The sequence below is a fragment of the Pinus tabuliformis genome, chromosome 5_1, assembly GCF_031772625.1.
Source record: "Pinus tabuliformis cultivar Carrire ecotype Pingquan chromosome 5_1, CPIR1, whole genome shotgun sequence".
NCBI classification, from domain to species: Eukaryota; Viridiplantae; Streptophyta; class Pinopsida; order Pinales; family Pinaceae; genus Pinus; species Pinus tabuliformis.
The window spans coordinates 819961757-819986873 of record NC_142305.1 but is presented as its reverse complement, the minus strand read 5'-3'; the positions used below and the strand labels follow the sequence as shown (position 1 = coordinate 819986873).

The 25117-nt window shown below is 38.6% G+C and overlaps 1 protein-coding gene across 1 annotated transcript; it reads right to left on the bottom strand.

Annotated features, from left to right (window-relative positions):
• Positions 1 to 225: 225 nt before the first annotated feature.
• LOC149167437 (uncharacterized) lies at positions 226 to 3525 on the bottom strand. The gene is made up of 5 exons (XM_089430485.1): positions 2937 to 3525; positions 2354 to 2816; positions 1880 to 2265; positions 895 to 1751; positions 226 to 795 (listed from the first exon to the last, which is right to left on the bottom strand). The coding sequence occupies exons 1-5, from the start codon at positions 3523 to 3525 to the stop codon at positions 226 to 228; spliced, it is 2865 nt and encodes a 954-aa protein (XP_089286611.1).
• Between the last annotated feature and the right edge of the window lie 21592 nt (positions 3526 to 25117).

Genomic DNA, 25117 nt, shown 5'->3' with positions numbered 1-25117 from the left:
GAGGATATTATCCAGAATTTGTCTGCCTTCCACGAAGCCTGATTGCTCCTCTGAGATGATGTCAGGGAGGATTGGTTTAAGCCTGTTAGCAATGACCTTAGAAATAATTTTATAAATCACGTTGCACAGAGCTATGGGGCGAAAATTTTCTGGAGTTCTGGCTTCCGCTTCTTTGGGGATTAGGGCTAGGAATGTAGAGTTTAGGGCTTTAAGAATCGAGCCAGATCATCTTGAATCTTCAACTACTTCCCATATCTCTGTTCTGACAGTTTGCCAACAAGCTTTGAAGAAGTTTATAGTAAAACCATCAGGTCCCGGAGCTTTATCATTTGGCATGTCCTTTACAGCCTCCTCCACCTCCTCCATAGAGATCTTTCTTAACAAAGAGGCATTTTGGGCTGGAGTGATGATTTGGGGTATGGCCTGTGTTATTTCCTCTCTGGCTTCCGAACGATCTTCTTGAGATTCCTGGGCAATTTGCTTAAAGTGGCTGGTAAGCAGAGTTGAGATCTCATTGTGGTTTTGAATGATTTCTCCAGATGCATTGGAAAGCTTAAGGATTTTATTTGCCCCCCTATAATCCATCGTCGATCTATGGAAGAACTTTGTGTTTTGCTCTCCCTCCTTCAACCATTGGATACGAGACTTCTGCTTCCAGAGGATTTCTTCCTGTTGGCAGCGAAGCTGCCATTGCTGCATAAGGATCTTTTCCTGTTCAGTTGAGTCCTCCCTGTTAATCCCCGAAGCCCAGTCTTTATGAATTTGACTTAGGCTGTCTTCTATATTGTGCTTTTCCTGGAAAATATTACCAAACTCGGTTGTATTCTAATCCTTGATTTTTTGTTTGATGTACTTGAGTTTGGATTGAAGTTTAAACATTTTGGTCCCCCTTACATTTCTGGGTTCATCCCACCATTTTTTCACCAGCTCTGGAAAATTTGGGTGAGTTAGCCAGAATTTTTCAAATTTGAAAGGCCTGTTTTTGGGAGTCTCTAGAAAAGCAGCTTCCAGGGCGATGGGCCAGTGGTCTGATCCCCCACTGGGGAGAATATCAGAATCAACGGTTGTTCCTTCCAGTAAGATGTTTTCTGAGATCAGAAAACGATCAAGGCGAGAGGCTATCCTGTTTTCTCCTCCTCTTCGGTTGCTCCAATTGTAGAGCCCATTTTTTGGGGGGATGTCGACCAGTTGGGCGGATTCCATGAAGTCAATGAAGAGTTCTGAGTCTTTGTTCAGACGCCGAAGGCCTCCTTTTTTTTCCAGGAGGGAGGTGATCATGTTGAAATCCCGTCCTGTTATAATCTTTGAATAATTGTATCTTAGCTTTAGCTTCATCAGCAAGTTCAGGAAAGAAATTTTATCTTCTAAACGCTGAGGCCCATAGACATTTATACAGAGGTAGGTTTCAGAGTTACCTGTTAATTGAAATTCTGTGGCAATGTATGATCTGGTAGCTTCCATGGAGGTGATTTCTATTACACTGGAGTCCCAGAGGATTGCAATGCCTCCTTCCCATCCGTGACTGGCTATGTCTATATATTTGATAGTTTTCCCTAACTTTTTGGTGATATTCTCCAGCTGATCAGTGGCACATTTTGTTTCCTGAATGAGCATAATATCTGGCTTTTCCTGTTGTAGCTTCCTCTTGAGAAGGCGTTGTTTGACGTGGCTGTTAAGCCCTCTTGTATTCCAGGAGATGATTTTCATTGATAAAGATGAGGTTATTGGGAGGACAGGAAGGCATGTAAATCCTTCATTTTCCCTGAATTGATCATAAAGATACCCAAATCATGAAGAACTTCTCCATTCGTCCTTCGGCCTCTTTTCTTATTTTGCTTCCGTCCTAATGAATGAAGAAAAAGATTTTTGGATTGGTTACCTGTGCCTTTCATCATTCCTAATCTTTTCTTTTGCTTGTCTAGCACCGCTTGTTGTCTTGCTATGAAGAGGTCGCTGATCTTCTTTATTTCTTCCTCCGGGATATTTTCCAGTCCTTGTGATCTCCAGTGCTTTTCCATATCTGACAGGTTTACCCCTTCTTTTTCTAGGACTTCATTGAGTTCCAGGTATTCACTTCCCCCATCGCTTGTTAGCATGTCTGTGTCTTCATCTCGTTCATCTGCCACTTCATGCGTGTGTATTGCTGTGTTTTCAGTGGTTTCCTCTGCATCTGTTGCTCTGTAGTCTGTCTTATTTTTTGGAGGAGCTTCTGGAAGCCTTGTCTCTTTGTTATGCCCTTCCGAGTCTGCTTCTGAGTCCAGAATGCTGAAGGGGTTAAGAGTTATGCTGGGATCAGTCACTGCTTTGTTTACTCTTTTCCTGTAGGTCCTTTGTCGTGATTTTGGTTTTTTACAAAACCTCCTGGTTCTTTGCTGGCTGCTCAGGCTTGGCTTCTTCCACTGGTTTGATTAATGGGCATTCCCTTACAAGGTGACCGTGTTCATGGCATTTCCTACAGCGGAAGGGGATCTGTTCGTAGTCGATAGCTTGAAAGTAATCTTCGTCTCTGAACTCTAGCCACAGTCCGTCATGTAAGGCACCTGAGACATCCATTTCAACGCAGATCCTGGCACAGGAAGTATACTTCCTTTGAATCGTTGCCTCAGAGGCTTTAATGAAGGTACCAAGTCGGTCTCCTATGCGCTTTAGAGTTGCTAGGCCCCAGTAATCTATAGGTAAAGAGAAGAGGCGAATCCATACAGGGACTTGGGTGAAGGTTTCCTTTTCAGGAACGAAGTTTGCCTTCCAAGGCCTCATGTAGAGGCCAACTGATGAAAGGAAGTAAGGCCCTCCATCAAAGATCCTATCCTTGTCTTCTAGGTTAGAAAATACAACAGTAAAGAAACCTTTGGCTCTGAGATGAAGTCTTACATCACCTTTTGGTCGTCAGTGTTGTTTGATCCATTGGCAGAGAGCTCTTTTTGTTGGCCACAGACCCATAAATTTACAAATGATTGCATGCTCCATCATGTGGTCTCTGTAGGCCTGAATGTCTGGATCTGAGAAGACCACTCTGAGGGCTTCCTTCTTTTTGGGTTTGCAGGCTCCTTGCAGGGTATTTTTAGGGCTGAGGTTGGAAGCTTCCGATTTATCCTCGTTATCTATGGGGCGTTTTCCCTCCCTATGCTCCTTTTCCTCATCTGAGGGGGTGATTATTGGGTCAGAGCTGTTTTGGCCTGCTTTCGGTGTGTTCCCATGCTTCTCCTGTCTGTTGCTGACTTTTCTTGGCATTTCTGATCCGTGATTTGGATCTTTTTGCCCCTGGGTTGCTCTGCCGCTACTTGTCCCAGAGCTATCTTTTCGAGCTTCATACCCAGAGATATTGAAACCCTCGTGGGTTTTGAGTTTCTGCATGAATATTTCCCTGTAAGATGGGGTCCCAGTGGACCCCCCGTCTGCCATTTGTCGGGCTAGAACCCGGCCTCTGAGAAGAAGATCAGTTAATCGATCTCTGTGCGCTGCCAGAACTTTTGGTGAAAACTGTTCAGAAAACAGTGCTAAACCATAGGTGCAGGGTTTCTCCATCGCCCATTCTCCTTTTTGCGATTGTTATCTCACATGCCTAAAATGCACACACATACACCTTAGTCAAGTTGTTTGGTTTCTTTCAAGCCTACATTGTGTTTCCAAGTGTTATTGTGACAAACACCCTCAAAAAAATTTCCTACACTTGAATTTTGTAGCCTCCTTGTGGTTCTATGATCTCTCATCTCGACTTTTTCATGTTCACTTTGTGATCAAGTGGTACCTTGGCAAGTCCTTAAGTTTTATTCTGAGATCCTAATTTTCGAAGTCAGTTGTCTACACATGCTTAGATTTTGATCATCCATAAGCATGCCTTTTCCTAGCAAGCTTAGCAGTCCATGTCTATCCTTTGAAGATATGCATTGTGTAGTCTTAGAAGATAATGCCTATGTAGTCCTTGGTAACAATGATTATAAATATTTAGTGGAATTTATTGTGCAACTCTTATTCATTGCGTAGCCCCTATTGACATTTCTTCCGTAGCTGACAAGGATAGCGATTGCACAATTCATATGTAAAGATAATGTGCAATTCTAGTTGACAATATCTCTCACTCTTAGTTGCAAATGTACCATCGTCTAAGTGAGTTTCTCAATTGTTGATTTTTCGCACTTTTATTTTCTTAAGTGTCGCTTTCACTTTTTTTACTGTTATTTTTGCTTGCTTTCACTTTCACAAGTGCTTCTTTTGCTTTCTTTAGCTTTTGCATGTGTTGAAGTTTCACCTTCTTTAGCTTTTTCAAGTGTCGTTTTCACTTATTCTCACAATCACGAGTGTCATTTTTAATTTTTTTCACTCCTGCATGTGTCACACTTTGGCAAACCCCTTGAAGAAGCTCTAGCATATCTTATGCATTATATGATACTCTGGTTGTAGTCGACACTTGTGTCATATCCTGTATTCTAAGTGTCACATACCTACGTTTCAATTGTCGCACTTAGAAATAAGTGTCACTTTGTTTTTGTTTCAAGGTATTCATGTGGATATTGAGTAATGTGCATTCTCTTGGCTTTTTTTTGATGGTATACATGTGTGTGAATATGTTTTGGAACTTTTTTTTATTTCATTTTCTCTCTTATTCCATTGATCCAATACTTAGCTATTTTTGGGCTTTCCCTTGTCTTTACACTTTGCATACATAAACTCCAAAATACTAGATGAGCGCATTGCACATACTTAGCTAGCAAGGTTGCATCCCTTACCTCTTCCAATTGTGCATTGCACCATCCTAAGGGCAACCTCTTTCACAAACACATTGCACAATATTGAGCTACATGCCCTTAATCTCTTTCTACTTACACTTGAAAACTATGTCTAAGACTATCTCTTGCTTTCCTCCATTGCATATGGCGCAATTCCAATGGTAAGTGAGTCATTTAGAGACCCTTGCAATGATAGAATATGCAGTACAAAGGCTCTCCCCTCTTCATGATGAAGTAAGCATCCTAAAGGCAAAGTGGCCTAACTTTTTGTTGCTTACATCATCCAACTATGAAATATGTTCACCAAGTGAGCCTCTTACTGTGCATTGCACAATTCTAGTGGATAGTAGGTCCACCTCTAGGTCACTGTAACACTCAACTACACAATCCTTGGAGCCTGCTCCTCAATCGTTGCACATTGTGCAGTTACAAGGGTTCGTCTTGTCTCTCATACTAATTGAAACCCCTCACTATGCAATACCTTATCCTATCTTTCCTCCTACTGACACATTGTACAATTCTAGTGGATAGTGGGGTCATTCCTTAGTCGCTATGAATCAATCTCTGCCTCCTCTCCCTTGAGAACTATGCATTGTGGATCCTCAGTCAGCAAGCTCATCAATGTTTTCTCCTAGACTTTCCCACTATGCAGAATCTTGAAGGACCCTCTCCCTATTGTGCATTGAATATTTCAAGTGGACAGCATGGTCACCCCTTGGTCACTACTGAGCTCAATGGTGCAATTTCTAGTCTCTCTCTCTCAAAACCCTTTCCTATTTTCCCATCACAGTCAACACTTTCTATCAGCTGGCAAATGTAGACATATGATGATAGAATTGAAACTACTTAAGAGGTTTAATCTAAAATCAAGAGACACATCTCTACTCTACTGATATATGGAATTTAATTCACAAATTAGAACAATATTCACAAACATGCAATAAGAAAAACCACACATGCACAATATTTTTCTAAGGAACCCAACTAGGAAAAACCCCTCAAGCCTCTTTGCATTAATCATATGATTAGATAATGTTTTACAATTGCTTGCTCACTTTGAGCACAACCTGCAAGTGAATAACCTATCTCTCTGCTCACTAAGAATCTTTGACCCAAACTTAGTCAATTTTTTCCTCTGCTTGAAACCCTATTTCCTTGCAAAAATCCTAAGGAACTAGCCCCTATTTTTTAGGAATTTTCCTCCAATTGATTATGCAACTCCCAAGGATTGATCGTCTGACTGCATGCAACACCTGTACCCTCAAACTAGTTTATAATTGGTTGTTACACTACCTTGGAATCTCCACCACAACTACGGAACTTGAATTCCTTGCATGCACTAGCTATTTTGAGTTGATTGATCAGTTAATTGGATGAGCACAGAGTTAGACTATTTTCCCACTGCACAATTGACCTTTCACTAGTTCCATTAAATATTAGAACTAGTTTAACTGAACACAACTAGAAATAACTAACCTGGATTACTAAAATTTAGCAATCACACATGATTAACTAAACTCCAAGCCCTCTAACTCAAATTTATTGAGCTAAATAAGTGACAAGAGCCATGTCACACAAGTTAACTACCTCCAAGTTGTCTGCTGATGTGGAAATTCAAATTTTCTCAATTTGACCAAGGCAAAGTCAAATTGAGACTTTCTTGCTACACTTCTCAACACTCCCTCTTAGCAAGAAATGGATTATCAACCACCCCTATCTTGCACCTGTGGAATTCGAACTTCCCTCTTGAAAAAGCCTTTCTAAAGATGTCAACATCTTGTTCCTTTGTCGGAATGTATTGTAGCAACATTATCTGCCTCTGCGCACAGTCCCATAGATGATGACATTGAATATCTATATGCTTGGATCGATCATGAAATATTGGATTCTTAGAGAGCTTTATTTACTATGATTATCACAATAGATCATAGTTGGATCCATCATCTGACCAAACAATACCATAAGTATATATCTCATCTAGATCGTCTCACATGCTACTTGAATTGTAGCCATGTATTTTGCTTTTGTTGAGTTGAGAGCCATAGATCTCTGCTTCCTGTTGTACCAAGAAATCATTGCGGACCCAACACTAGAAATTCCACTTGATGTACTATTTCTGTTGGATGGACTTCCTACACAATTTGCATATAAAGCCACATAGCTTCACTCCCTTTCTCCATCCATACCATAATACATACTGGATAGTGCCTCTAAGGTACCGTAAAACATGCTTAGTTTCCTTCCAATACAATTTGGTCAGCCTAACCATAGCTTGGCTCAACTGGTTGACTATGTTGTCACTTACTGCAAAATTATTCGAATGATGCTAAATGATGTCAAAAGAGTACAAAAGGGTCAAAAGGAGAAAAAATCTTACAGGCTGAAAGTCTGAAGAGGGGACCACAAGCCAAAAATCCTAAGTTTCAAAGCCAAGGAGGAAGTCGAGTTTTATAGAGGAGTGTCGAAGTTCGAGGTTTGATCATATCGGAACCTGATATCAGAGGGATGGGAAGAGAAACATATCAGATTAAGGCATATCAGAGGGAATTTCTTCAGGGGGTGAAAACCTCGTAACTTCAATTTAAATCCTTTTCCAAAAGTTCTGATGAAGAGGAGCTATGAAACTAGGCGAGCCCTTGTTCACAAGGACTGCATAGTACCAAGGGTGAAGGGCTAGGGGCTGACCATTGATCGCTTAGAGCCCTTCAAAAGTGGAGCATATAATAACTTCCATGAAAATCCAAATTTGAAAAGTTAAGATTTGAGGGGCCTTCTGATACTAGTCAGCACTTGATCATGAGCAATCCACAAGACTTGAAGCCAAGGGAAGATCTAAAACCCGAGAGCGAGGAGCTCAACGGAGGCTGAGATTATTGTAACTCTATTTTAATTCCCCTTTTGAAAAGTTCTGATGGAGGGGGCTTCCGATATGGGCTGGCACCTGGTCAAAAACATTCCAAAGGACCAAGGTGCACAGAACAAGGCAAGACCTTGGAACATTGACCATAAGAACTTTATTTGGAATAAAATCTAATGGAAGGAGCTCCAAAGTATGTGGCGGTCGGTCACAAGAGATCAGTGGAACCCAGAGCTGAAGGAAGATTTAGAATTTGAATCTTATGGGCCCCATCGGAAGCGACAATTATCGTAACTCTTGGTAAATTCTTGTTTGAAAAAGTTTCGATGGTGAAGGGGGCTTTGATATGTGTCAGCACTTGGTCACAAGCATTCAAAAGGACCATGGGAAAAGCATGAAATATAAAGAGAGATAAGCCCTGATAGAATCCCAAAGGCTTTAGCACTGAAGCACCAAGCTCCTGGTCACAGGCAACGGTCCCATGGAGGAACAATATAAAGGGGATAAATAAAAGGAGGTAAGTGTAGAAGGGCCGAGGACATGAGAACCTTACATTTTCATAATGTCTTATTAAATAAAATTAAAAGGATAGACGACTATGAAGTGGCACTGTGATGATGTTATTGGACATATCAGGCTATGATAGTGTAACGTAGAAGTGTTAAAAGATGAATGATTCAATAATTGTGATTATAGAGCACCACTAAGGCCACCACTGTTAATCATTTCCAACTCCAGAAAGTGGGGAAGTCAAGTGCTTAAGGGGAAGAGACATGCATATAGGTTGGGTAACTAAACAAGAAATTTGTGGCAGAGACATGGCCCGATCAATGGAAATTACCAGAAACAACATGGAGATATTTTTCTTAATCATCATTCAGTTTCTTTCATTTATGTTATTATGCAATTTTTGTATTTTAAAGAAAGGAATCGAATATGTTGAAATGATTTGGGTTACAAAACCTTTTCATGCCAAGACAAATAGTCTATCAGACAAATGGAGCATGCCGAGGTACTTTGTGATTATTTTTCAAGATTCCACTCTGCTTATAAAAAGAGGGAAGAAACACTTTATAAGGTCTTCCAATTTCTGCATTCAAGAGGCCCAAATTTTGTTTATGCAAATTTTGAGTTATGTTTGCAAAGAATGTGGTTCCATTTTGGTTCAATTTTCTTGTTCATGAAGTGCTCGGGCTTATACAATTGTTAAATGTGATGGATGGGTGATTAGGACTCCATATTCAAATATTAATGAAGTTTTTTTTTTATTCCAATCAGAGCAATGTGTAATATGTTTTCCCCTTTGTATATCACTTCATGTATGTCTTTCTTCCTCTGAAATTGTGTAATGAGGTTGTTGATTTCACTCTCACTTATGGTTGTATGTGTGTTGCTAAGTAGTAAAAAGTACCTGTGTTAATAACATATTTACTTGTGTTATTTTATAGTCTACAGTACCTATGTAAACATAGATTTACTTATGCTAATTGGTGACAAGATGTATCCATGAGACATAGATCTTGCGACCTTAATTCACGCTCCACTTTTTCTACATTTTCACCTCCTCATTCTTCCATATCTCTACTGGAGTTTGTTGCTTAGGATTCTGTATTTTCATACAACCCTCTGCATCTATTTCCCCCCTTTCTTTCCTCGTGTTCACTATACTACAATAACAATTTTAAGCTGCATATTATTGTGTGTCAGCCACCAAAATCAATGAATTCCTCTTTCAGATAAGCCATATCTACCCAAGTATCTATATTTGTGTTTTTGTTTGATTCTACCTTGGTGAAGGGCCATGACCCAATCTCTGAATTATCTTATTTCAATTTATGTGACATATGGAGTGCAGTAGAAACCCCTTATATAATATTTAAAAGTACTTGTTTGGATACCCTAGGCACTGACCCTTTCCTTCAACCCAAGGGTTGTCCCTAGGAAGACTCTACATCTTTTGAAGAAATTGTGTGACAGGAGATAGAAAAATCTACAACATCTTCTGGCACCATTGTTAGGGAACAAATTAGAATACTTTTCCCTGGGTACGACAATTTTTACATTCCTTCTGTTGGGTGAGCAAGGGAAGTGTGGGTTGAAAATATCTCAACCTGGCGAATCCACTATTTGAATCTTATTTTAAACACCCTGGCTTTCTGTAGACCTCATACTTACTCTAATATAGCCAATAGAAAAATCCCCCTGAATTTAACCCTGAGAAAATCATATCTCGGAGGATTTGGAAAGCTCAGACCCCTGTCACTCTAGAATCCACAAGATCTTTTCCAGAAATATCATCAACCAGTTCTCAAAAAGTTGAGATAAACTATCCTGAGTCTGCCTCCAAAGTTTTGGAATATCCTGAAGAACATTGTGTATTATTTGGCTCATTTCCTTCGAGTGTAAAACACAAATAATCTTTTGTCAGTTCACCCCCTTTTTCATTTCATCCCTCTTGTGAGGCTGAATAAGTAAAGGATATCCTCATAAACAGTCCCACATAGAGTGTGAATAGCCTCCCAACCCAGATCCAGTCAACTGTGACTCAGATACCCCCTCAGCAAGGACCTGTGATAAATCTCCTACCACCTCCTTTGCTCAATATGGTTGTCCCAATTTTTCTCCTGAAAAAATATGCTCCACTAGACTTGCCACAACCCTTGAATGGTATGCCACAAGACTATCTCAAGCTCTTGCCAAGATTCACATGGGAAGATGACATTTCAGCACAAAGGCATGTAGAAACTTTTTGTGCCTTTGTAGAAAACCTAAATGTTGAACACCTAGATGTAGTGTTGAGGCTTTTTGTCTAGTCTCTAGATGGGGAAGCTAGGAAATGGTTCAAATCTCTGCCAAATGCTTCAATTACTACCTGGGAGGAGATGGATAATTCTTTTATGCAAAAATGGGGAGAGAAGAGAGATCATGGTTATATTCTTACTGAATTTAATGCTATGAAGAAGAAACATAATGAAGATGTCTCAAAATTCATAAAGAGGTTTAAAAAATTGTAGTCTCCCTGCTGAGATTAAACCTCCATAGGTTGCTGCTAAAGTAGTTTTTTGGGGGTTTTTGAGCCAGAATTTGGTTTCACACTTCGGGAAAGGAAGTATCATACTTTGGGTTAGATTCAAATAGATGCCTTAGAGGTTGAAGCAAACTTTACCTCTATCAAGAAGTCGAGAGGAAGAATTGATCATGGAGAAAGGAGGAGAGGAAAAGAGGAAGCTAGCTCCTCAAATCAGGGGAAGGAAACCCAAGAGAAGAAGTTGGAGGAAATGAATAAATTGATAAGAAACCTATCTAATAAGCTCATGAAGTTGGAGCTAGAAAATAAGAATCCTCCCAGACAAAATCCATAAGCCCCTAAACGAAGGTTTAATCCTCAGTATAAGATACCTCCCTTGAAAATTCTGTAGAGGGAGAGAAAAGAGAAGTAAGACCACATTCAGCCCCCATTATACCTAGAGGATGATCCAGAAGAACAGATACAAGAAACTAGTGAGGTTCAAGAAAATCTATTCTCTTCTTTTTCAGATGAGGAATGTGAAGTTGAAATACATGAGGAAGAAGGGGATGATTTAGATGCCCCGTTGGATGATGGTGACATTGATGATTACTATAGGAATTCGGTGGACTTCATGCAAGTTTAGTTGCACAAGAAATATGATCTCAGGTCTTCCAGAAAGAGATCTAGGATGCAGGACCAAAATGAAGACCCCTCTCCCCAAAATTCTCCTAAATCAACAGAAAATGGAAAGAAGCCTTTAGACTCAATCTTACCCAAAAAGAAGGAGTCCTTAGATCCGATCTATCATAAATCCTAAGCTTCTAAAGTAGAAAAATCACCCTCACTGCCCAAACCAGTCTGCGATAAGGAAAAAGAGCCCACTAAGGTTGTCATAGTTGAGAAGAGTCTTGTCGCCTTTAATCTCCAAAAATAACTTGAGAAGGTCAAAATTTATGCCCCTCTATCTAAATTGTTAAAAAAACCAACTTATAAAGCTCAAATTTCCCAGTTTATGTGTCCATCCACCACAAACCCCCTACACGATAGTTTGAATCTCCAAGAAGAAATGCCTATGGTTGTATTTAGACCCCACGTTGAAGAACAATACCCTTCTAGTACATGACCTTCTACTACATAAATACATGCTAGACTCAGGTGCTTCTCATAACCTGATGCCTTTATCTATCATGGAGCAATTGGGGCTACAAATACCTTTGACTCCAAAAGGGTAAAGTGTCTAGGTATGATTAAAGATTTGGTGGTGAATTTGGCTCAGATTCCTATAAAAAGTGTAGTGATGGACATTATATTCTCTGACATCCCTGCAAGGTTTGGTATGCTCTTATTAAGGTCATGGGGGTCCAAGATTGGAGGGTCCATTAAATTGGATTTGACTTATGCTACCATCCCTGTATTCAGTGGAGAAGAAAGATGATTGTATAGAGAATCAAGGTTCATCAAGACAGTTATAGGAGCCAACTGTTCAAATAACACTCTTGTGTATGGTAAAGAAAGAGAGATATCTTGCTTGTTAGAGGAATATGATATGATACTGGAAGAGACACAAGTGAAGTCTTCTGTCCAACTAGACTAGCAATTGCTAGATTGTGATAAGGTGTGGAAGTTATATTTTGATGGTGTTTGTTCCCAGGAAGGAAATGGGGTAGGTGTGTTGCTGATATCCCTAGAAGGAAGCTTGATCCCCTCTCTTTTAAATAGGAATTTAAGGCCACAAATAATGTTTCTGAGTACAAATCTTTACTCTTGGGCCTCCAAGCTGCAAGGAATCTATTATGAAACTAGCTCAAGAAAAGATAGATCAATGCCTTAGAATTCAGCCTCTTCGAGGGGGCAACCTCCTTTACATTACATAAATGAACAATTCTTGGATGATACAAATGAAAATACCTCCTTTCTATATATAGGAGTCTAAGGGGTTATAACATAATCAGAGCCGACATAACAATAATAATGTAAGGGCACAATAATAACAATAGTGGGCTTCTATGGGGCACAATAGTAACAATATGGGCACTACATGGGTACATCAATATAATAAGTGGGTTGTACTAATAACAATAAGGGGTTACACTAGTAGTATAGGGGCCTAACATGCCCCTCTCCTTCAAAAAGTGTTGTCCTCAACGCTTGAGTAGTTCTTGATGCTTCTGTATAAAATTCTTGTCCTCCCATGTGGAATCTTCAGCGGGTAAGTTCTTCCACTTGATGAGATACTCTGAAATTGATTGATTTCATAGTTGTTGGGTTCCTGTTTCTGTGACTGCTCCAGGTTCCAATATGATTTTTCCTTCCTCTTCAATTTCTGGCAATATTGTTTGAATTGGGATCTTTTGCAACTTTTGAATAAGTGGCCATACTCCTTTATCCTTCTTCCATTCATCCCTTGCTTCGTTTATCCAATCTGGTTGGATAATAGAAATAGCACAAAACAATGCTTCCACATCTTCATCCTTGAAGAGTCTTCCCATTCGGTAAGGTCGCCATTTTTTAAGTGCATGTAGTATTGCCAACATTTCCTTCTCATAAATAGCTTGCTTGAGATGTAGCAGTAAAAATACCCAATCACCTACATCAAAACATTTTTCACTACAATGTTGATCTACCTGTTGTTTCGTTTGATTTTGCACCGAAGTGGTGTTATCCTTTAAAAGTTGGAGAACTTGTTGTTGATGCTCGATGTGATCTTTCACTGCTTGAACCTTTTTCTTCTTGATATGTCCTTCTATCTCTAGAGTTTGAGGAGTGGTAATTTCTTCCAATCCTTTACAAGATATGGTCGGATTCATTTCTTGATGCTCGATGTGATCTTTCACTTCTTGAACATTTTTCTTCTTGATATGTCCTTCTATCTTGATAGTTTAAGGAGTGGTAATTTCGACCAATGAATTACAAGATATGGTTGGATTCATTTCTTCTTTCTCGATGTGATATTTCACTTCTTGAACCTTTTTCTTCTTGATATGTCCTTCTATCTTGAGAGTTTGAGGAGTGGTAATTCCTGCCAATGCTTTACAAGATATCGTCTGATTCATTTCTTCTTTCTCTGGGGTGGGGTCCTGTCGTATATCTTCTTCTTTTGATGTTTCTTGATCCTTTTCTTCCTCCTCTTCATATTCTATGTAAAATAATTTCTTCTCAGCACACTTATGACCTTTAGTGCATTTGCTATCACAATTGTAACAAAGCCCTTTTTCTCTTTTTTCTTCCAATTGTTGTGGTGTAACCCTTGTAGGTTGTGGAAGGCTAGGAGAAACAACACTTCCATCTTTATAGTTGTGAGGGGTATGCTTCCTGGTTTCCATAATTTTTCTTTCCAATATGTCACAAATCCCTTTTACTCTTTCCAATTGTTGTTGTGTTGCTCTAAAGAAGGTGTTGCTCTTTGTATCCTCATAATGTGCTATCATTTCCTCCGTGAAAATTGACCACGTAACAAGTTGTTTACGAGAACAAAGCCCTTCATACCATAAAAATTGATCCGGTTCTAAATATGAAGATGCAATACATACCTTTTGTAATAGTGGTACACCATGTAGATCAAAATATTTCTCCATCTGAAGTATCCAATTTACCGGATCCTTGCCATCAAACTTCCTCATCTTTCTTTTTCTTGATTTTAGGAGCTCTATCTTGAAACGACTGTAACTTTGTACTTTCGGATCTTTAAGTTCTAAAATTGTGGCTTGTGGTAGCCCTCTGTGTCCTCTATCCAATGCCACCAGTCTGACCCCAATTGGATTCTCCAATGAAGAGTTATGCCAAATCTCCCACAGTGACCTGATTATAGACTAATTCAGTAGAGCGAACTTGTACGACATGCCACGTGTCCCTGTTTTGACCTTTGTCTCTGAGAAATATATACAAGAAACTATAGTCCGTCCTCTTTCTCTACCTTCTTACAAAATTTCAATCTGATGCTCAAAGAGAAAGTTATGATGATTTTCCCCAGGTCACCTGTTTGGAATGTAATTCAGGAGTCTGCAAAAAGACCAACTTCCTCAGATCATATATCCACAAATATTGCGCGAAAAACTCTGAAATTTGGACCCGAGCTTTAGCGCGATGTCTTCTCAAATGAGTTTTTTTTTTAGCTTCTGAAACGTCGCAGAAAAAAAGTTATAGCGAAAATTCCACGATGACCTGTTTGGAGCAGCAAAACCCTAGAATCCAAAGCTATGATACCAAATGTTATGAAACCAGCTTAAGAAAAGATAGAAAAGATAGATCAACGCCTTAGAATTCAGCCTCTTCGAGGGGGCAACCTCCTTTACATTACATAAATGAACAATTCTTGGATGATACAAATGAAAATACCTCCTTTCTATATATAGGAGTCTAAGGGGTCATAACATAATCAGAGCCGACATAACAATAATAATGTAAGGGCACAATAATAACAATAGTGGGCTTCTATGGGGCACAATAGTAACAATATGGGAACTACATGGGTACATCAATATAATAAGTGGGTTGTACTAATAACAATAAGGGGTTACACTAGTAGTATAGGGGCCTAACAGAATCTACACATTGAATGCTTGGCTGTGCTTGGACATTCAAAGCTGGTAGTGAAACAAATCAAAAATGAGTGCCAAACCAAACATCCAAGATTAAAGGTTTACCGTAATGAGGTATGGGATCTGATTGATAATTTTTTCTTAGACTTCAACATTCAATTCTTCCCCAGAGAAAGAAATCGAATAGCTAACTCCTTGGCCATAGCTTCCAACAATTTTAAACCACCTCAAAATCCACTTCTCGGGTATGAGGTTGAAGTCAGAAATATGCCCTCAATGCCAGATAATTTCATACATTGGCAAACATTTGAATATGAGGAGAAGATCAAATGCTTCATGAAATTTATTGGGGAATTCTCAAATTCATTGATTGACAAAGGGGACAAGAAGATGATAGATGAGCAACATATAGGTTGGGAAGAAACCATTGCGGGGCACAACATTTTACATTTGAAGGGTAACACTATTCCTCGAGGTTTGGTTCCCTTGGAAATATTGTTTAACTCAAACGATGTGGCTACCAAACCAACCAAACAATAAATTGAAGAACAGGTGGAGGATTGCAACATCGAATCAGAAAGAGATCCCTAGATAATCAATCTGGAAAAAGGAATCTCCCACGAGTACAAGCAAAGGTATCTAAAACTTTTTAAAGACTATAGGTTTGTATTTGCTTAGTCGTATGATGATTTAAAAACTTTTTGATACTAATATTATTCAACATAATATTCCTTTGAAGAATGGGGTGAACCCATACAAACATAATCTTACACAAATCAATCCTCTTCTACTCCCATCCATTTAGAAGGAAGTCGGGAAATTACTCCAAGATAAAATCATTTTACCCCTGAGATATTCATATTAGGTGGTGAATCTGGTTCCGGTTAGGAAGAAGAATGTAGAGATAATAATATGTGTGGACTTAAGGAATCTCAATAAATCCTCATTAAAAGACAATTACCCATTGCCTAAAATGGATTACATCTTACAGAAGGTAGTAGGGTCAACTCAAATGTCTATGATGGATGGTTTTTCGGGATACAATCAGGTGGTAGTACATCCTGAAGATCAAAAGAAGACTGCGTTCACCACACCCTGGGGGACCTTCATGTATGCAAGAATTCCATTCCATCTCATAAATGTAGGAGCCACTTTTGAAAGAGAAATGGATATAGCATTTGTGGGAGAGTGGGACAAGTTTGTAGTAATTTACCTGGATGACATTATTGTTTTCTCTAAAACAAATGAGGAACACATTGAACATTTACGACTCACTTTTTAGAGAAGCAGAAAGTATGGTTTGTCCCTGAATCCTAAAAAATCTCAATTTTCTATGTGGGAGTGAAAGTTATTGGGGAAAATAGTAGCAAAAGAAGGGGTGACGATTGATATCAAGAGGGTGGAAGCCATAAATAACATTCCCCTACCAAGGAATAAGAAAGAAGTTCAAGTCTTTTTGGGCAGGATTAACTTTATGAGGAGATTCGTACCTAACTATGTCGAGATAGTAAAAGAGATCACAGAAATATTGAAGAAGGACAACAAAGTAAAATGGAATTAAGAGTTTCGGGAATATTTTTGCAGGAGTAAAAGGGATTTTGTAGAAGCTCCTGTATTCATTAGCCCTGACTACCTAAAACAATTTTATATTTTCTCTTTTGCTTCTCCTCATACAGTGGTTGTTGTCTTATTGCAGGAAAACAATGAAGGACATGAGGAACCAATAGCATTTTCTAGCCATGTCCTATGGGATGCTGAGTTAAAGTATAATATTTTGGAGAAGTAGGCCTATGCCTTATTCAAATCCATAAAGGATTTTAGAATTTATGTCCTGCAATCCAACATAATCTCTTATGTTCCTACAACAGTCGTGAAAGACATTCTGGTACAAGGAGATAGTAAGGGAAAAAGAGGCAAGTGGATTTCTAAAATCCAGGAATCTGACATGGATATCAAACCCACTAAACTCATCAAGGGGAAGGGATTAGCCCAAATATTGTCTGAATCAAACTGCCATCCACTATTTACTTTTTCTAAGTTTCCAAGCTAATTTTGGTAAAGTTAAATACAGAGCTTTGAGGCTCCAAGCCTAGAATTTTGTCATTTTAAATGGCCAATTATATTGGAAGGACCTAGTGGGGATTTTTCTTTTATGCCTGGTTAAAGAAGAGATCCATAAAGTGATAGATGAGTTTCATAAATGTGTGTCTGGGGGGCATTATAGTTGGAGAGAAACAACTCATAAAATTCTCAAAGCAGGTTTTATTGGCGCAAGCTGTTCAATGAGGTACATGCTTATGTTCAGGCCTGTGAGAAATGCCAAATGTTTCTTAAAAAATTAGCACAACAGTGAGCTCAAGAAGATTATCTTGAGGGAATTTCATGCTAAACCATATTCAGTTCACCCAGGATATCAGAAGACATTTATAGTGGTGAAGAAGTTCTATTGTTGGTTGAATCTAAAGAAGGAAGTGTCAGAGTTTGTAGTGAGATGCTTGGATTGTCAACAGGTAAAAGCAGAGTGTAAGCATCGAGGTGGATTACTACAGTTGATCCCAATTCCAGAGTATAAATGGGTGGTTATTTCCATGGACTTCATTACAGGTTTTCCGAGGACATATATACAACATGATTCCATCATGGTTGTGGTCGACAGGTTGACCAAGTTAGCACACTCTATTCTGGTGAAATCTACTTATTCAGCTAATGATGTAGAATAGGTCTTCATTAGGGAGATAGTGAGGCTGCATGGTTTTATGAAGAAGATTGTGTCAGACAGAGATGCTAACTTCACTTCCAGATTCTGGAAAGAGTTGTTTGTAGGTTTGGGTATAGAGTTGGCCTTCAACACAACTTATCATCCGCAGATAGATGGACAGACAGAGAGGATCGATAGGATTCTGGAGGACATGTTGTGAATGTACATCATGCATCAGCAGTGAAAGTGGGAAGAGTATCTTCCACTGGTAGATTTTTCTTACAACAATGGGTATCAGGTGTCACTGAGGATGAGTCTGTTTGAGGCACTTTACGGGAATATTTGTAATACTCCCATCAGTTGGAGTGATCTAGTGAACAAGGTGTTGATAGGACCAGACATGTTGGCAAAGATGGAACATGAAATGCAAGTTATCAAGAAGAATATAAAGGTAGCACAAGACAGGCAGCAAATTTATGTATGTCAACACATGTTGTTTAAGGAGTTGTAGGTTAGAGAACATGTGTACTTGCACATCAAGCCCAAGAAGAGATCCTTAAGGATCGGGTCATGTATGAAGTTATCACCTCGGTATTGTGGGCCTTTTGAGATCCTTAAGAGGATTGGACTAGTGACCTACAGACATGCACTGCCTTTGACAATGCAAGTCCATGATGTTTTCCATGTTTCATTGCTTAAAAGATATGTGAAGGATGTTGATCATGTTATTGATTGGTTTGTATCGCAGGTGGAGCCAGAACGAGAATTCCAATCGAAACCTTAGTGTATTTTGCAGAGAAATATGCTCATGCTCTAGAACCAAGAAATCGAGTAGGTTAAAGTGTAGTGGAAGCATTTTGCGCCTGATGAAGCTACATGGGATATGGATGATCATATGCGAGCTATGTATCCCTCTTTATTCTCTAGCTGAGTGGATGTCTTTTGGTTTATGTTTTAGCATGGCGTTTTAGTATATGTATATGCATGTAAAAACTGCCATGATTTGTGTTATAAAGTTCCAATAAGCGGTATGGTTGTCATGTTGTTATGTTTGTCATGTTGGTTTTCTTTTTAGCGGGTTGATCATTGTAAATACTGCATTGAGCTAAGTTTTAAAGCTCCATAGGCAGCATTTTTTTCTTTTCATTGATCTTGCTAGTTGTAGGTGTCATTGAACACCAAGGACGATGTTCCCCTAAGGGGGAGAGGTTTGTAACAGCCCCCAGTTAAAAATCCATGTAATAAATTTAATAATGGAAAAATAAGACCAAGGTCACAGGACGCTTATTCCAAGTTGAGTGTTGGGAAAAACATCCTAGTGTGGGTGTTCATTTGGTTTATTATGGCTAAGGGAAATTGGCAAAGGATTTAGAAAATAAAGAGGCATTAACTGGCATTTTATTTATGAAAACAATGGAAAATAGGAGAAAAGGAAAGTGAAAGGTCATAGGATGCATGTGAGTAGGAAAATGAAGGAAAATAAAATGGAAATTGAAGAAAATATAGGCCTAATTAATAAAAATGCTTCTAAGTATTGGTTCAGGACCTTTTGTCAGTTATGTTTTGGATCTCTCTCTCTCTTATCTCTACTCTCTCATTCTCTCATAGACTTAGAGTATTCTTGGAGCACTCTAGCATTGGAGGAAGGGAGGCAAAGCAAGGACAAGAAAGCAAAGGGAAGCAAAGATCAATCAAGGAAGAGTGGGATCAAGCGGTTACAATGAGATTACTTGTAGGTATCGAGCTGCATATATGATTTTCGTACTAGTTTTGGCATGCATGGTACATGCATGTGTGTATTTGGTTCTCTTGCTATCATTGGCATGGGTTTTTCCAGGTGTGAAAATGGCTTTCAGCCTTTACGTGCCATTTTTGGATAGCCGTGGTGTTTTGGGGTTCTTTTACTTGGTTGAGATGGATTGTCGGATGGTTTCGAAATGGAGTGGGGTAGTCTCAGGAAAAAAAATCACAAGGCCTAGGAATCCCTTGAACGATAATGGTAGGATACAAGGCAAAGCCTGGTTGTGAATACCCTCATTGGGCCTAGGAATCCCTTAACTGGTATTAGTGGGAAACATGGTAAATCCTATAGGGTGGAGACAGACAAATTCCTCGGTGGGCCTAGGAATCCCTTGATCGGTAATGGTAGGATACACAATAAATCCTAGAGGGTGGAGACGAACAAATTCCTCATGGTTTAGGTGGAGAGATCCAAAGGCATCCATGCTTGTTTAGGGCCTAATGATCCCTTGACTAGTATATGGCAGGATTGCAGTAAAGCCTATAATGTATGTTTATTTTTTTGGCCTCAGAGGGATACACGATAAATCCCGAGGAAGCTTGATTGGTTTTGTTGTGAGTCCCACATTCATGCTTGGAATATGGCACAGAGGTGATTAGACGAAAGAAAGATTTGGTTCAGCCCAATATATGGTCAAGTGGTACGTGGAAGTCCTTGGATTGGTTGGTTTTTGCATATGTTAATAAGAGTTATTTTCCTCTTGTGTATTATGTGTAATTTTTTTTTTTATTATGTGGTTATAATGACTATTCTATCATTATTATTATGTGGTTATAATGACTATTCTATCATTATTATTATGTGGTTATAATGACTATTCTATCATTATTATTATGTTTTTATATGATGGTTATAAGCATGGTTTTATGATATATCTCAGTCATGTCTCTTATCATGTTTTGATTAGTAAATGAATTAATAATGAATGTATGACCTAATAAATGATAATGCACATATTGTGAGAAGGCATCAGACATCTTGACGAATCTCAGATAAGTATGAGACCCCTATGTTCAGATATCTTGTTATGACTTGTAGATTACATGTTCATGATGTGTTTGACAGAATGCCCATCATGGCTGGGAGAGGTCAATTCAATTTCTTGTTCAAGTATTTGTATTAGTATCCTTGTCTCAATATTATTTATCATTTTTGGAAGTTTCATGAAGTTATGGGTAGAGACTTGAGTCCAAGCCATGAAAAAGTGGCTCAGAATTTCGGGTTGCTGGAATAGAATTGCTTAGGAAAGGCCACAATTGCATGGATTCCTTGTTGTGGGATCGACCGGAGGGTCTCATTCACATGGAAGGCTTGTCATTGGAGTGACTAAGGGTCTAGTTCAATCAAGAAGCACGTTCTCTCAAGGGTTAAACACTTGGAGGGGTTGGTTGGCTCCTGAAGGTTCTGTAGCTCTTGAGGGAGGTCTTTAGAGTGTTGGTCTGTCAATTCCACTTCCTTAAGGTGATCTAGGAGGTTGAAACATATTATAGTAACTCTTTGTCACATGTTTACCCCAGTGGACCGATTAGCTTGGGTAAATGTGGGAGGAGGGTGTTACACTCACTCTTAGCACAACCTGCAAGTGAATAACCTATCTCTCTATTCAATGGGAAGATCTAACCCAGACTTAGTCAATTTTTCCCTCTACTTGAGCCCCTATTTCCTTGCACAAATTCTGAGGAATTAGTGCATATTTTTTAGGAATTTTCCTCCAATTTCTTGTGCAATTCCCAAGGATTGATCATCTGACTGCATGCAACACCTGTACACTCAAACTAGTTTACAATTGCTTGTTACACTGCCTTAGAATCTCCACAATAGTTGAGGAACTAAAATTTCTTTCATGCACTAGCTATTTTGATTTGAGTTATCAATTAATTTGATGATCATTGAGTTAGATTTTTGTCCCACTGCACAACTAAACTTCCACTAGTTCCATTAGCTGTTACAACTAGTTTAACTAAACACCATTGAAAATATTGACCTAGATTACTAAAATTTAACAATCAGACATGCTTAACTGAACTCCAAGCCCTCTAACTCTAATTTACTGAGCTAACTGAGTGACAAGAGCCATGCCACACAAGTAAACTACCTCCAAGTTGTCTGTTGATGTAGAAATTCGAATTTTCTCAATTTGACAAAGGCAAAGTCAAATTGAGACTTTCTTGCTACACTTCTCAACAACAAAGGTAGAATAGATGATTTTTGAATTGATGTTATCTTGTCATGAGTAAAATTCTTCTATAGGTGTCATCATTTTAAGATGGTAAGGTGATGTTCAAGGAAGTCATCTGGGAGAGGCTACAAGAGAGAACTTGTGAATAAGGAGCAAAAGGAAGAACCATCTTGAAGGAAATGAAGGAATCTTGGACCAAGACAAAGAAATGGAAACTAATGCTAACTTGGAAGGTTCCACCACTTATCTAGAGTCTTTAGAGGGTGAAGATAAAATACAAGCAAAGATCCATCATGAAGAAGTTGAATTCATAGCAACAAGGAGAAGAGTGGCATTGATGAAACGAATTCTTATGTTATCGTCACCAATTCATGGCTTCTCAAAGTGTCACCACAAAATTCATATGTGTCAATGTATTTTGCCACATCACATGTGGAATTTAATTATGTAATTTCCAAAAATGATAAAATGTAAAATGTGTGGAAGCCCAAGAGTCCCAAGTGGAATGTGAAAAGTCACTAGAAAGTTCTAGAGTCATGTAAGAGCTCAAAGGTCGCATAGGAATTCAAAAAGTCATAGTAGATGCTCAAGACTCATGAGGGAGGTCAAGAGTCACATGGGAGATATAGAGTCACCTAATTTTTTTATAAATACACCCTCATAGCACAAGAAATGGGAATTTGGACTCTTCACCTTGGCTTCTCTAGTTTGGCATCCGAGAGAGAAGATATTTCTTTGGAGGAGCAAGTGGTGACTTAATGTTCCACTATTAGGGCTAGTGTTGCATCATTGTAATCATGTATATTGGGACTTTCACTTAATATATGAAGCTCTCAGAGCCACCACACTTTCATGCATATCTCATGAATGATTGTAAGACTATTGTTTTTGGTGTATGTTTATGTTTACACATACTAATGAAAATGAATTATTTCATTGACTTTAGTATGCATCTTGTTGAATGTGCATTCTTACTTGCTTTTATGATCATTGTTATCTTGAGAAATACTTTATAGGTTGACTAAAAATTCTTTCCATGCTCTTGTGCGTCTCTTTTAGGATAGTGTTATTAATTTTCTTCTAGAGGCTCACTCTCTTTTTCCCTTCCTTGAAAGCACCTTATGTACATTGAAATTGTATGCCTTATAGTGTCAACTTACTTGCTTGTTTCAAATATTGTGTGCATAATCTCTTATGCTGATAATTGCAGCCAAGGAGTATCCCTATGAATTATGGAAACAAGCTTTATTTTATGGTTGGGGTTCCTACTCCAAATGGTATGAGATCTAGTTGGGACTTCATACCAAGGAGACCCCCTTTGTTGGGGAATTTCCAGCACTATCAACAGTAAGTAAAATGTAAAATGAAAAATTTAATGTAAAATGTAAAATATAAGGGGGAGATAGTGACAAAGTTGGAGGGTGGAGAGAGAGAGAGTATGATGGGGAGAAGAGACAGAATGAGGTGGGAGAGAAAGGGATAGAGAGGAATTGAGAGAGAGAAGACGAGAGGAAGAGAGAGAGAGATGGAGTTTGTTGTGGAGGGGTGGGGGGTTTGGGGGGGAAGAAGAAATACAAAGAGAGAAAGGTGGAGAGAGAGAGAGAGAGCGAGTGACAAGGGAGATATGGAGAGAGAGTGAGGGAGAAAGAAGAGTGGGAGGGAAGAGAAAGAGGACAGAGAGGGAGAGAAGGGGAATATAGATAGAGATAAGGGGAAGAGAAAAGTGGGGAGGGAGAGAGGGATAGATAGATATGCAGAGAGAGTTTGTATTTTTTGGGGGTCATATAGAGAGGAAAAGAAGGAGATATGGAGGGGGATAGCGATATAGATGGATGGGGGAGAGAGGGAAGAAGAGAGAGACACACAAAGGGAGGGAGGGAGAGATAGATAGATGTGGAGAGAGAGAGAGTGTGTATTTAGGGGGTGAGATAGAGAGACAAAAGAGAGATGGATGGAGATATAAATATAAATGGAGAGGGAGAGAAAGGGAAGAAGATAAAGAGATAGAGGGAGGGAGAGGTGGAGAGAGAGAGATAGAGATATGGGGGAGACACAAAGTTATTCACAAAAATAGATGCATAGATTTCAATGTAGATGTTGATTTCTAATCCTATTTGATTGATTACAGTGAATGCATTGGTTTCAGTGTAGTTGGTTTCTAATATTATTTTATTTATTGCACTAGATGCATTGATTTCAATGTACATTCTGATTTCTAATCCTATTTGATTGCTTTCACTAGATGCATTGATTTCAGTGTAGATGTTGATTTCTAATTCTATTTGAATGCTTTAACTAGATGCGTTTATTTTAGTGTAGATGTTGATTTCTTATTTGGTGTAGCTAGATGTATGATATACATTAATTTCAGAGTAATTAGATTGTAGTGTACATTGATTTCAATGAGTACAAAAAAATTTATTGATGACATGCATTGAGGGAAGAGAGAGGGAGAGATAGTGAGAAGGGGAAGAGAGATAGAGAGAAGGGGACTAGAGAGAGTGTGTATGTTTGGGGGGTGAGATAGAGAGACAAAGGAGAGATATAGGGAGATAGAGATATAGATATAGATGGAAGGGGGAGAGAGGGAAGAAGGGAGAGATAGAGGGAGGGAGGGAAGGAGGAAGGGAGAGATAGATAGATATGAAGAGAGAGAGCGTTTGTGTTTGGGGGGTGAAATATAGAGACAAATAAGGAGATATGTAGGGAGATATAGATATAAATGTGAGTGTGTGAGAGAGAGAGAGAGAGGGAAATACAATGTTATTCGTTAAAATAGATGCATTGATTTCAGTGTAGATGTTGATTCATAATCCTATTTGATTGATTACACTTGATGATTGATTTCAGTGTAGTTGTTGATTTCTAATCTTTTTTGATTGCTTGAACTAGATGGATTGATTTCAATGTAGATGTTGATTTCTAATCCTATTTGATTGCTTTCACTATGTGCATTGATTTCAATGTACATGATTTCCAATCCTATTTGGTTGCTTGCACTAGATGCATTGATTTCAGTGTATATGTTGATTTATAATTCTATTTGAATGTTGGCACTTGATGCATTGATTTTAGTGTAGATGTTGATTTGTGATTTGACATAGCTAGATGTATGATGGACATCAATTTCAAAGTAATTAGATTAATAATGTGCATTATTCCAGTGTAAGTAGAATTTTTTTATTGATGACATGCACTGATTTCTGTGTTATTATTATTAAACCATAAATAAAATACTTGAGTTTTCATCTTAAATAAAATGTTCACTTACCTGAAATTTTTCTTCTTGAAACTATAAACTATTTAT